General features: G+C 38.2%; 1 protein-coding gene across 1 annotated transcript in view; it reads left to right on the top strand.

The window, feature by feature from the left end:
- The window catches only part of VPS13B (vacuolar protein sorting 13 homolog B), a gene marked incomplete at its 5' end in the record, with an annotated part of 380,746 nt that overhangs the window by 117,367 nt on the left and 249,225 nt on the right, over positions 1-14,154 (top strand). Inside the window, one exon of the mRNA XM_044421459.1 lies at positions 11,265-11,499. Within this exon, the coding sequence (XP_044277394.1) occupies positions 11,265-11,499 (235 nt within the window). The remainder of the gene's footprint in view (positions 1-11,264; positions 11,500-14,154) is intronic.

A 14,154-nucleotide genomic window follows, 5' to 3' on the forward strand; every position in this document is an offset into this window, starting at 1 on the left:
ATCATTTTCCTTTTCTCCCTTCCCAAAGGCATTTGAGGTTTCCATTCATATTTTAGGGCTGGCATATTACAAAACTGCTGTAATAACTTTCACTGCCTTGATTATTTCCTTTAGAAAGAAAGAATTTCAGATTGGCCACTGATCTGTCCACCTCATGTCCTTATGTAGTAAGAATCCCATCACTGACACTGGGAGAAAAAAGACAGTGCAGAGCCTAGTCCATTCATTCATTCGTTCATTCATTCGTTCATTCATTCATTGGATGGATAAACTGCATCCAGTACTTCCACACAGAACTCATTATTTATCACATCTGCCATTTGATTTAGTGGGGATAATGCTTGTATATGAGTAGCTTATTGAAGTTAAAATAATTTTGAAACAAGTTTTAGAGTATATGAGATAACTGATTGAGAAGGAGGATAAATTAGAAGTTTGGGGAAATTTGGGGAATTAATTGACTTGTGATGTTTAGCTTTAATAATTATCTCCAAATTTTCGTGTGGATATAAATCAACACGTGCTTATATGCAAATTGATGGCCTTTTTTTTCAGGGGTGCACACGTTTTCTGGTATGCCTACCTCGCCAACTTAGTTAGATTGTATAGCTGTCAGACGGTACCCATTTCTTCTTCAGAAGACAGGCTAGCCAGGCGTATTTCCTGTCAATTGGCTTTCATTATGTAGAAATTGGAGACAAGCAAACATGGCTTCATGGTGCAGACTAGGTTCCCCATACAAGCAAAGCAGACAAATTATCGAAGTTGCTGTAGCTGAATACCAATCCTGTAAGATCTAGGGTATTCCAGTTTACAGAATCATAAATGAAAAGCAACACAAAATTAGTTTGGCAAATTATAACCCTCCCTGGTCAAGCTCTTCTTGAGGTACTTCTGTAAAAATAGGGACCCTAACTCCTGTAATGATGTTCTGTTCAATGACATATGGATTCAAACCTAACCAGGTAACATAGAGAACTGATGAGGAAAGGGATGAAGTTGCTTTTAGAAGTTTAGCAGATGCTGAGGAGCTGCAATGTACAATTCTGGACAAGATTATGTTGTGGGTGCATCTGAAATGTTAAATCCTTTTTTCAATTTCATCTCTGCTGTCTAGTAAATACTAAATATTATAACAGTCATCATCCCGCAGTGTGGGGTGACCTTAGTACCCTGGGCAAACATTCTCTATTGTAACTTGCACATGAGTAGCCTACTGACTCATTCCTTTATGATACAGTCACAAAATCTAAAACACTGCAAACACTTCTACAGTTTTTGTTCTTAGAAAAGAAAGAAGTCTGGGACATGAATAATATTGTAGCTTTTTTAAAAGACCCTGGAAAAAGCACAAAGAAAGCTTCAATTTAGATCATCAATTCAGTTCAGATCATGGTCTCATTTAAAAGCTAAGATTCTAAGCTAAATCCTCCTGCAAACAGAATGAAATTCCATTGAGGGAAAGCTGTGCTGAGATTTTATAAAGTTAGTAGGCCAAACCATTGTTATTCAGAGAAAAGGCAATGGGTCTGGTACAGTTACACATATTTCTGGTTTGCATAGTCTTGGGAAGAATTAAAACATAAATTACCTGTGCTTGTTGAGAGCTGAAAGCCATTCTTATGCTGATTGCAACCCCTTGGGAGAAAATCCCAGTCAGAACCAAAGTTTTTGGGGTTTTGCATTTTTATAGTTTCTTGCACTGTCTCTGGGATCATAAAGTCAGTTCAAAAGTGATGTTTGGTGTGGGGGGTGGGGGGTGGGGGAGGTGTTTAATACAGGATGTAGGGCCATATCCAGCAAAGAGTTAGCAACAAGAGCAAGCAGCAGTGAGCAGAAACATTCATTTCCGGAATGGGGCAGTTCAACAGAGTTTGCAGAAAGAACTTCTACTGGCATATCCCAATGTTGCGTTTTTAACCACTAGCTTTATTTTGCATGAGTGATGGCTCCCAGTGGCACAACAGATGAAGTGGGAGCTAAGCAGCTGGACTGGATACTGCACAGTATTCTACTTTTTAATACTGAAACTCCCATTTTACAATACACAATTAAACTGTGTATGCTAGCCTTCTTCAACTTGGTGATGAATGGGCTAGGATGAAGAGACCAGATTTGGAGTGCACAAGATTGGAGAAATCTGATGAAAATGTACCAAGTGTATTTCTTTCAGATACTAACTGGTGTGATTAAGCCCGTTAAGCACTGTTAGAGGTTTCCTGGAAAGACCAAGTTCGAATCTTAGTTGAAACTTTACTCACTGGTTAGCCTCAGCTAAGCCAGTATTTCTCAATCTCAGACTTCTATAGATAGTATGGAACATATACCCCTGGATTTGCTTACAGCTTTGCAGCTTTGCTTACATTATCAGATAATCTATGTGTATAGATTAGGCCCATCCTGCTCCAGTTAAAGACTCTCCAGCTAGCTACATCAGATTTGGAGCCGGAAGGGTATAAAAAGGTTAGCAGATGACTCTGCATTGCCACAGTTACCAAGTATGACTTCTCAGAGTATGGGAACCAAATTGTCTTGGAGACATCATAAAATAGGGTGGGATGGAAATTGAAGGGGGGAGTTCTTAGACCCTGTCAGGAGGCAACAGGCCAAGAGAACAGCAGTATTGTCCAGCATCCCATGCTCAGGCAGCATGAGCATCCCTGAGGGGTGGAGTGTTCTGAAAAGGAGGTAAGGAGGGGAGTGTTTCTAGTTTAGATTCCACTCTTCACATGTGCAAACACTACTCCCACATATTCGTAGGATCATTATTTAGGTTTATTATGTTTGTAAACCTGTTGAACTCAAATAAAACACTGTGCTTTGAAAGTTTAGTCTAAATCTGCTGGAGAGGGAAAATGAGGGAGAAATATGTTAACCATAGATTTTGAGCACACAAGGAGTGAGTATGATGGTTCTCACCTGCTCATGTGCTTCCACTTTCAGTTAACAAGGTTGACTCTGGGTTGGTTAACTCTGTTGTTGTTTCCAGGTTTCAGTGTCATGGAACAATCCAGGAAAGGGGTATTCCTGTTTTGTTAGTATAATACAGAAGTGATGAATAGATAGAAAATAGCATACTAGCTGCTACGCTCTTCCTTTTCCCCAATTCCTGGCTTGAACAGCCAAGGAATTGACTGCAGTATGCAAACTCTGACAGTGTAAATGAAATGCTTTGAAAAAGGGCCATATGAATTAAGTATTAAATACTTTCTTTGTAATATTTTATCATTTTTCTAATAAAATAAAAAGTTAAAATTGCATTTTAAGTTCGATTTTGAAGTCAGCAGGTTATAGATTCTTACTAAAGAGTAAAGCTATGTGTAATGTTAGAGTAATGTTAGTGTTAAGATCAGCACACTTTTGAAGGTTAAACATGTTATCAAGAGCACAATACATATCAAATGTTTTACTTACACTTTCTGAATTGGAAACTTTCTTTATGGGTCTGTTATGTGGGAGTGTTGCATATCAAGCGCAGTCCTTAATGTAATCAAAATAGGAGGTGATTCTATTTCAAGAATTTGTAATAATTCTTAGTCTTAACACACAAGTATGTTCAGTATTGGCAAAAGAACACGTTGCTACCAAAACTGAAATACGATCCTTGAAACAGAAAGGATGTTGCCATGGAAAAATGAAGTAACACTAAGTGCAGCTGTGATGCATTAATGAATAGGATATTTTTTTAAAAGATCGTTTGTGTTTGGTGTGGCTTAGAGGGTCCCAACCAGATGGTTTCTATGAACAGGATCTGACCCCCAGCTTGAGGACTTCTTACTGGCAGATTACTTCATCTTCTTTCCTTTTGGATTGTCAGATCCTTGCATTAATGTAAGATTTACTGCTTCAGATTTATATTCAGTTATATAAATCAATCACATTTCACATTAAATTCACAATTTTAGACATACAGTTTAATAGTTATTTTTAAAGTATTAAAAGATTTATTTGATAGCTTTAATATAAGCTATTGATGTAACTTTTAAGACTACAGGAATTTTAAGGTATTTGAAATGCATACATTTGTAAACACTGTTCCTATCAATAAAATGATCTATGACACATTCTCATTATTTAACCCTGCATCTAATAAAATTTTTAGAACTCTTCCTCTCTCTTAGTATAATTTTCAATAATATGCCAAAGGGAATATTCTCTGTGTGTGCAGAGAGAGGTGTGTGTGCTTGGACACTCGTGCATGCAGACATGTGAGTAAGGTTAGTTGGTGTTGTTAGACATAACATTTGTTCAGATATGAGCTCAACAGGTGTGTCTCAATATATTATTCATGAATGAATTTATAGAACTGCAGATGCAAACTGATTCATTTTCAGATAGGAAATTGGGATTTATGTTAGGCACTGTACAGATATATTTTCCCCATAGGCAGGGTATATGTTTCCTTTGTGCAGTAATTCTGTAATGTTATAGTAACAACTTTTACATACGCTGAGATTACCAACAGTATATTTATTAAATATCTACCTTGCCCATTAGCCAAATGACACTCTGAACGACTTACAGCATATAAAAGCTACAAAATATAAACAATAATATCAACTTGGACGTATATATTGTTGTTCTTGTTGTGAGTTGCGAAGTCGTGTCCAATCCATCATGACCCCATGGACAACATTCCTCCAGGGCTTCCTATCCTCCACCATCCCCCGGAGTCCACTTAAGCTCACACCAACTGCTTCAGTGACTCCATCTAGCCACCTCATTCTCTGCTGCATTAGGCTCTTCTCCAATGAGTCCTTTCTTCTCATTAGGTGTCCAAAGTATTTGAGTTTAATCTTCTAGTATCTGGCTTTCTAAAGAGCATTCAGGGTTGATCTCCTCTAGGACTGACTGGTTTGATCTCCTTGCAGTCCAAGGGACTCTCAGGAGTCTTCTCCAGCACCACAGTTCAAAGGCCTCAATTCTTCGGTGCTCAGCCTTCCTTATGGTCCAGCTTTCAACTGGGAAAACCATAGCCTTGACTATACGCACTTTTGTCGGCAGGATGATGTCTCTGCTTTTTAGTATGCTGTCTAGATTTGCCATAACTTTCCTCCCAAGGAGCAAGTGTGTTTTAATTTCTTGGCTGCAGTTCCCGTCTGCGGTGATCTTGGAGCCCAGGAAAATAAAATCTGTCACTACCTCCATTTCTTCCCCATCTATTTGCCAGGAAGTGAAAGGACCAGATGACATGAGCTTAGTTTTCTTAATGTTGAGTTTTAAACCAACTTTTGCGCTCTCCTCCTTCACCTGCATCAAGAGGCTCTTTAGTTCCTCTTTACTTTCTGCCATGAGAGTGGTGTCATATGCATATCTGAGGTTGTTGATATTTCTCCCAGCAATCTCAATTCCAACTTGTGATTCATCTAACCCTGCCTTTCTCATGATGTGCTCTGTATATGCAGGGTGACAGTATACAGCCTTGCCGAACTCCTTTCTCAATTTTGAACCAATCAGTGGTTCCGTGTCCAGTTCTCACTGTTGCTTCTTGACCGCATATAGGTTTCTCAAGAGACAAATGGTCTGGTATTCCCATCTCTTTAAGAACTAGCCACAATTTGTTGTGATCCACACAATCAAAGGCTTTAGCATAGTCAATGAAGCAGAAGTAGATGTTTTTCTGGAACTCCCTGGCTTTCTCCATGATTCAGCATATGTTGGCAATTTGATCTCTAGTTCCTCTCCCTCTTCGAAATCCTGCCTGTGCTTCTGGTAGTTCTTGGTCCACATAGTGCTGAAGCCTAGCTTGTAGGATTTTGAGCGTAACCTTGCTAGCATGTGAAATGAGTGCAATGGTGTGGCAGTTTGAACATTCTTTGGCATTGCCCTTCTTCGGGATGGGAATGTAAACTGACCTCTTCCAATCCTGTGGCCACTGTTGAGTTTTCCAAATTTGTTGGCATATTGAGTGTAGCACTTTTACTGCATCGTCTTTTAGGATTTTGAATAGCTCAGCTGAAATACTGTCTCCTCCACTAGCTTTGTTGTTGCTCAGACTTCCTAAGGCCCATTTGACTTCACATTCCAGGATGTCTGGCTCGAGGTCAGTGACCACCCCTTCATGGTTATCAGGGACGTTAAGCTCTTTCTGATATAGTTCGTCTGTGTAATCTTGCCACCTCTTCTTCATCTCTTCTGCCTCTGTTAGGTCTCTGCCATTTTGGTCCTTTATCATGCCCATCTTTGCATGAAATTTCCCTTCATATTTCCAATGTTCTTGAAGAGACCTCTAGTCTTTTCCAATCTATTGTTTCCCTCTGTTTCTTTGCACCATTCCTTTAAGAAGGTCTACTTATCTCTTCTGACTCTTCTCTGGAATTCTGCATTTAATTGGGTGTATCTTTTTCTTCCTTCCTTGCCTTTTGCTTAACTTCTTTCCTCAGCTATTTGTAAAGTTTCCTCAGACAGTCATTTTGCTTTCTTGCATTTCTTTTTCTTTGGGATGGTTTTAGTTGTTACCTCTTGTACAATGTTGCGAACCTCCGTCCATAGTTCTTCAGGCACTCTGTCTATCAGATCTAATTCCTTAAATCTATTTGTCACCTCCACTGTATATTCATCAGGGATATGATTTAGGTCATACCTGAGTGGCCTGGTGCTTTTCCCTACTTTCTTCAATTTAAGCCTAAATTTTGCAACAAGGAGCTCATGATCTGAGCCACAATCAGCTCCTGGTCTTGTTTTTACTGACTGTATAGAGCTTCTCCGTCTTTGGCTGCAGAGCACATATATTACAGAGCACATATATTACAACAATAAATCAAATAGCAATAAAACACAAAAAACCTACTATAAAACTTAACAACAACCATGATTCAATTCAATCTAAGGCACAGCAGCACAAGAATACAATGAATATCATACAAAAATCTCTTTAAAAAAATTATCTATTAAAATATTGGGTAAATAAAAAAGGTCTTCAGTTGTGCTCATTAAAGAGCTGGCAGGAGGACTGAGATGCACCTCCCTAGGGAACTAGTCCCATAATTGGGGCACCACAGCTGAGAAGGCCCTTCCCCTCATGGCTACCTTCCTTACTTCCCCTCATTCTTACCTTCCCAGAGGAGTACCTCCATAGATGACCTTAGGGTCCAAGTAGATCTATATGGAAAGATATACTCCTTTAGATATCCAGGACCTCAGCCATTCAGGGCCTTATATGTTAGTATAAGCACCTGGAAATGGGCCTCAACTTCAATTGGTAACCAGTGCAACCAGTAAAGCACAGGGCTACCTGTGCTACCTGGCTGTCCCTGTCAACAGGCAGGGTGTTTTTTTTTGGTACCAAATGAAATCTCAGGACTTTTAACCTTTTATCAGCTTAAGCTGATGTTCCTCTCTGTCTCTATCTGGACCGAGAGAGCCTAGCTAAAGTCATCCATGCTCTGATAATCATTTGGATTACTGCAATGTGGTGTACCCTTTAAAAATGGTCCAGAAACCTCAACTGTTCCAAAACACGTCAGTCTTCTTAGAGCTGCACTGACTGGTAGTTGAAATCTGGGTCTGATGCAAAGTGCCTAGGGTTAACATTCAAAGCCCTAAATGGCTTGGGACCAGGTTATCTGAAGGAATGCCTTGTCTAGAACCCGGATATACCTATCCAGACCTGAGGTCCTCTTCAGGGGTTCTTCTTTGGGAGCCCTTTCCAAAGGAGCTGTGGCTGGTGTCTACCAGGAGAAGGATGTTTTTCAGAGGTGGCACCCCAGCTATGGAATGAGCTCTTTAAAGATGTGTGCCTGGCACCTACTTTGTCTTATTTTCTACACCAGGTGAACCCTTTTAATTTTCCCTGCATTTTAATAGTTTCACTTTTTTACTTTAGTTTTAATAGTACATTTTATCCTATACCACTGCTATACCTCTATACTGCAGTTGCAATTGCTGTGGTTTTGTATTTTATGTTAACTTTCTGTCATTTGTATGTTTTTGACTTTTGTTAACTGCCCAGGGAGCCTTGGCTGTTGGGCGGTATAAAAATGAAATGAAGGAAGGAAAGAAGGGGATCTCAGCCAACTTAGAGCTCCTGTTTGCCTACACCTCCTTCATAGGAGTGGTTTCCTGTTCAGTATTTGGCCCTACAGCCTCTATTTTTCATTTCTATCTGATTGAGGGTTCAGTAGACAACGTACAAGGCTAGGGTGGGCTTGTGGTTTAGCATCCAGACAGAGTTGACAAAATTTTTGCTGTCCCTAACTGATAAAGTATGTACTTGGTCAATAGACCTCTCTCTACTGGTGATGCAAAACCTTTGTCAGGCAGAGAAGAGGGCAATTCTTTGGATTTTAAATTTGGACTCTTGTCAAGCTTGTCTCTCCTCAGATGCATATAAGCCCTAAAATTTAGACTGAAATTCAAGAGAATTTCTCTAACATGTCTAACACTGAGAATAAAAGGTGTGTTGGTATTGCTAGAGTTTATTATATATTCTAGGAATGCCACCAATGGCTAATGAACCAAAAATATTGTAAATATCTGTACAGCAGGCCTTTGAGTATATAAACCTGTGAAATTTGTAAAATACACAATTTCTTCTTTTCCAGTTGAGAGAACATTTCATACACTTGAATCAATAAATACTTATCAAAGATATAAATAGCTTTGTCTTTCAACTAGAAATAGCTCTAATATTCAGAATGAACATAGTCTATATGTGGTGATGTGTTTATTTTTTCGAATTCAACTTATATTTATCTATAGTAAATCTTTGTCAGCTTGTCTAAGCAAAGCGGGAATAGAAAGAAATACTTAAGACCTACATTCTAGGTATTGGTTATCACACAAGCAAATTATTTAGAGTATTACAAAGCTGCACATCATTAATTTCTTTTATGAGGCAACACTTTGAGGAAAGATAAGGGACACTCCAGCAGTGTGTGGCAATTTTCTCTTTATGGGTTCTATTTTAATTTATAAAAAGAATTTTTTTTACTAGCAGAGCAAGCATGGCACGAAGTGTAACCATTGTATATCTTCACTGTTTGAGAATATATGAACAACAGCATATAAAAAGTAGCTCATTGATTAGATTTACTCATATTTCCCTAAATTCTATCAACATGGCAGAACATGATCCTCTTATGGATTGCTAATTGGTTAAAGAACAGAAGACAGAGGGTGAAAATAAATGACAGTTTCTCCCAATGGAGAAGTGTAACCAGTGTACTGTATTAGGACCAAAGCTTTTCAACCTATTCATAAATGATTTGGACTTAGGAATAAATAGTGAAGTGGCCATGTTTGCTGATGACACTAAACTATTTAGGATGGTTAAAACTAAAAGGGATTGTGAAGGATCTTTCCAAGCTGAAAGAATAGTCATCAAAATGGTGAATGCAGTTCATTGTAAGCAAGTGTAAAGTAATGCATGTTAGGGCAAAAAATCCCAGTTTAAACTATAAGCTGATGGGATCTGAGCTAGCAGTGACTAAACAAGAAGTGATCTTGGGGTAGTAAATAGACTGTTTGGTGAAAATGTTGACCACTGTGAAAAAGGCAAACTCCATACTAGGCATAATTAGGAGCAGAATAGAAAATAGAACTGCCAAATTCTTACTTCCTTTATAAAAATCTTTGGTATGACCACACTTGGAATATTGTGTTCAGTTCTGACTGCCTTACCTGAAAAAGGACATGATTGAGTTGGAAAAAAGTACCAAGAGGGGCAAAATATATGATCAGGGGACTGCAGCAACTCCCCTATGAGGAGTGGCTGCAACAATTGGGACTATTTAGCTTAGAAAAAAGGCAAGTAAGGGATGACATGATAAAGGTGTTTAAAATAATGCATCGTGTGGAACAAGTGAAGAATGAGGCATTTTTTTCCTTCTATAACACTTAAGTCATCTCACAAAGCTGATTGGAGGGAAGTTTAGGACAGATAAAAGGAAGCACTTTTTCATACAATGTTTATTTAAACTATGGTATTCACTGCCATGGCAGGTGGTGATAGCATGGCTTTAAAAGGTGACTGGACAGATGAGGGAGGAAGATATCACTATTGTTGGCTGTGTGCTACTTCCTTTACCAAGGGTGGTATGCCTGCATACAACAGGTGCTGAGAAGCTTGGGCAGGCAGTTATCTTGCACTTGTCCTGCTTGAGGGATCCTGCGTACTGCTGGTTTGCCTCTATGAATGGAGTGCTGAACTAACTGAACCCTTGGTCTTATCCAGCATGAGTCTTCTTATGTTCTTAACTATCAAAAGTATTTCCTTAGAGCCCCAAAATGCTACAGCAAAGATCCCATGAAAAATTCAACTATAAAGAATTAGAATTGTCTGCCTCTGTGGAATCAAGAAAGCAAACTTTTCTCTGTGTGTGTTTATATATATGGTGTGTGATAGGGAACTATTTGTATTCCAAAATTTTCCATGTTCATTAGTATAGATTTATTTCCAGCAATGAATTATGAACAGATATCTGAATATCTGGGCTGGGGGGATTAAATATTTGCAAAATTTGCCTAGCTTTTTTATTTTTAGAGGCAAGGAAAAGTGTATTGGAAATGGGATAGTTATAAGTAAATAGGAATTCAGTGGATTGAATGAATAAGACTTGCATGACTGATGGGTCCATTGATGTTTTGTTACATTTTATTGTTGTTTTAGTGCATTTTGTATACCTCCCTGAGAATTTATAATAAGGGGAGCAGTATATAAATATTTTAAACAGTAATAAAGAAGAAACATCTGGTCATAACTGAAGTATCTAAATCTAACTGCTTTGTGCCATACTGTGCATGAATACTTTCCCTCTGAAAATTAACTGCATACACAAATTTTAGACCTGTCTCCCATGCAGTAAATGTAAGAAGTGCATCATTCCTTTCAGCTTTAAAAAGAAAGAGAACTTCTCACAAAAATTAGCAACGTATGAGCTACTAGGCAGATCTTAGCTAGTGCTGACAAAAAGGTAATAAACTGCAAATGGAGGAGGATTTTGTCTTTTTCAGTTTTGTGGGTATGCTTTCCAACTCCATCACCTCTCTTGGAAAGAGGTTTGGAAAGGTAGATATATGTTCATCTTTTTGTGCCAATGTTTTTCTGAACAAGTTTATATGCTAAAATGACACCTCTTCAAGTGTGACTTTTTGCTAAACATAAATTACAAAAATACAAACCACCTGCTCTATACAGTTGCTTTAGCTTCAAGTAATTTAGAAATAATTTGCTATTGTGCAGAAATTAGATCTGGAACTACAGTAAACACATATTAATATCTGTTTATAAGATTCTCTTTATTGATATGTTTTTTGTTTTTCAGCTTGAAGTGCAATCTTGTTGTGTATTCATTCCAAATGACAGTCTACCATCTCCTAGTACAATTGTATCTGGTGATATTCCTGGAACTGTTCGCAGTTGGTATCATGGTCAGGCTAATATGCCTGGAACACTGGTTCTTTGCTTACCGCAGATAAAAATTATGAGTGCAGGTCACAAGTACATGGAGTCCTTGCAAGAGATTCCTTTTGTTGTACAAAGACCCATTCTTGAAGAAGGTAGTGTATAACAGATTCTAAAATAAAAAATTTCATTGTATGATTGCTACTTATTTTATGAACATTTTAATAGGATGAAAATTTGATAGTGAAAAATCCAAAAGTATGTACATACTTTTATTTTGTTATTTTTCCTTTAAGTTGTCTGCTGTTTCATCTCGTCATTTTTCACTCTTAAATATTTTCAAAATGTATCCTTTTCTCTATTGTTACTACTATGTTTGTTCAAATACTTCTAGCTTTTTATCTTGTTTTGATAAAATATTAGTTTCTTCCTCTTCCTGAAACACTGTTGTTGCTCTTCCAACACATCTCATCATTTGTGAGATTCATTTCATCATTTGCCTCTTTCTCTGTTATTTTCAATGGATGCTACTTTTGGAGTATCATATGAATCCTTTGTTCTTTATTGGTCTTTATGATGTGGCCACTTGTTTGACAAGGTATGTTGGTTCTAAATAGTTTCCTTCTTTGACAGCTCATAACCTGAGGATCTGCTGTTGTGCTATGTAACTTTGTCCCATTTTTGGTTGGCTTAAGAATGCCAAGCTCCTTAATAATTTAGCGGAAATGGGAGCAGGATGCAAGTTATTATTTCTATTGTTTCTCCCTTCCTAGTTTTCTTGCTTACTGCTTGTTTCAGATATTTAACAAATACATGTTATCCTGAATAATTTGTCCAGTGGTCAGTTCTGGATACACTAGAGCATGGGTCCTCAAACTATGGCCTGCAGGCCAGATCCGGCTTGCCATGCCCATTTAACCAGCCTGCTCCAGAGTTTTTGCACTTGCACACGCAGCTTGCTCGCAAGTATATCATTTTGGACTTGCTCTGAGAAAACAATCTCTGTGCGCCCGGCAGTAGCTTGCTCACAGGGAGATCATTTTGGACTGTTTGGAGAAAACTCTCTCCATGCGAGCAAGCCACTGCCTCACCCCACGCGTGTCCCCACCCCCTCACTGGCCCATGCCCCCTCCCCCTGCTGGGACCACCTTGGTGACCCGCGCCCACCTCCGGCACCTTTCAATTGGCCTCCTGTTGAAAAACTTTGAAGATTCCTGCACTAGAGCAACCTTCCCTGACCTGGTACCCTTTGGTCCGGAATGTTGGGAGTTGTGGTCCAAAACTCCTGGCAGTTACCAAGTTGGGAATTTTTAAGACAAAGAAAGAGGGCTTACAAATCTGCCAAATACATGCTCTTTGCTCTTATAGAAAAAATAAAAAGGTATGTTGTATCAGTATAAAAGAGCAGCCCATATTGACCAAATATGCCAGATATTATGAAAAAAAATTCTGTAAAGACTCCAGATGAAAATGTTGATTGCAAGGCAGCCAGCATCAGGTATCTTACTATATTTATGTAGGGGCATACAATAAACTAAAAATACTTTGTGACTTATATATCCCTGCATTTCAGTTGATAAATTCAAGTGGATCTTCATTGCAGAACAGGGCTGTTAGTGATTTTGCTGTTGGCATATTATCATGAAAGTTTGACTCTAGTGTGAATTAAAATAACATACTGGATTTAAACAATTATCCAACAGTCCACAAGAGATGACAGTGTTGCTATTTATTTATTTTAGAAATTAGAAACAATTTTATAAACCATTTTCTAAACTGGAAAATCACACACACACACACACACACACACACACACCAAATAGATTAACACATCCCCTATTACATATGAGCACTTCATAACAAAAAGTAAGGGGAGTTAGGAGGCTTTATCTTATCAGGAATATTGATTGTCTTTTGATTTACTTCATTTCTGATTACACCTGTTCAATGAGTACAACATCAGTTATCTAGAGATAAGATCCTCCAAATGCCTCTAACTTCTGCCATATATACACAGGTTTTTTAATCTCTTTAGTGTGTGCCATGTTCTGCCTGTTTGAGCCAACTCAATTTATTTGGCTATACATACTTGTCATACAGCTCTCTTTGGCTTAGTGCACCTTTGGTGCTGCTTCCTCTGTGAACAAGGCAGCTATATTTTAGATTATATGAGTTAATCATTTAGCGATGTTTTAGTGCTGATAACCGTTAGTGCACAAAACCTTTTGTGAGCCTTTAGCCTGTAATGAAAATGGTCAATCTGGCTGCACTGCATCAGAAGGCTTAGTATATTGAAGGCTAAATTCTATGGTTACAGAAGCCAGTGATGAGGCAAATAAAAGAACTTTAAAAGTCCTCCATGTGTTTTCCCACAGCAAAGCTAACATTGGCTGTCAGTTTATAATTTTATATTTACGTCTGCCTTTTACATCATGCAGTATTATTTGCCCAGCCACAATAAACATTACCTATGTAAAGGCAGTGCTTATCTGTGTACATGGATCAAAACAAAAGTTGAATCCAACAGTGGCAATACACCTCATCACTTTCAAATAGCACTATCTAATATTCTCGGAACTTGCTCAGTTGAAATTGCACAAAAGTACAGAAGTTTGAATGAAAGAAAAGAGATTTGACTATGTGAACTTTCAACACAATAACTCCCTATAGCTTACATTTTGGATACAGCTACAATGCACATGTTTGAAATGACTGGAATCTTCATTCAGAGTTTCTAGTGCAGGTCTCCATCCAAAAACCTAATCAGTGGAACTCTAACAAACACAGCTTCTTTGCATCCAGGGCAGATT

Source organism: Varanus komodoensis, unplaced genomic scaffold (assembly GCF_004798865.1).
Source record: "Varanus komodoensis strain SLA01 unplaced genomic scaffold, ASM479886v1 scaffold12, whole genome shotgun sequence".
Taxonomy (NCBI): Eukaryota; Metazoa; Chordata; class Lepidosauria; order Squamata; family Varanidae; genus Varanus; species Varanus komodoensis.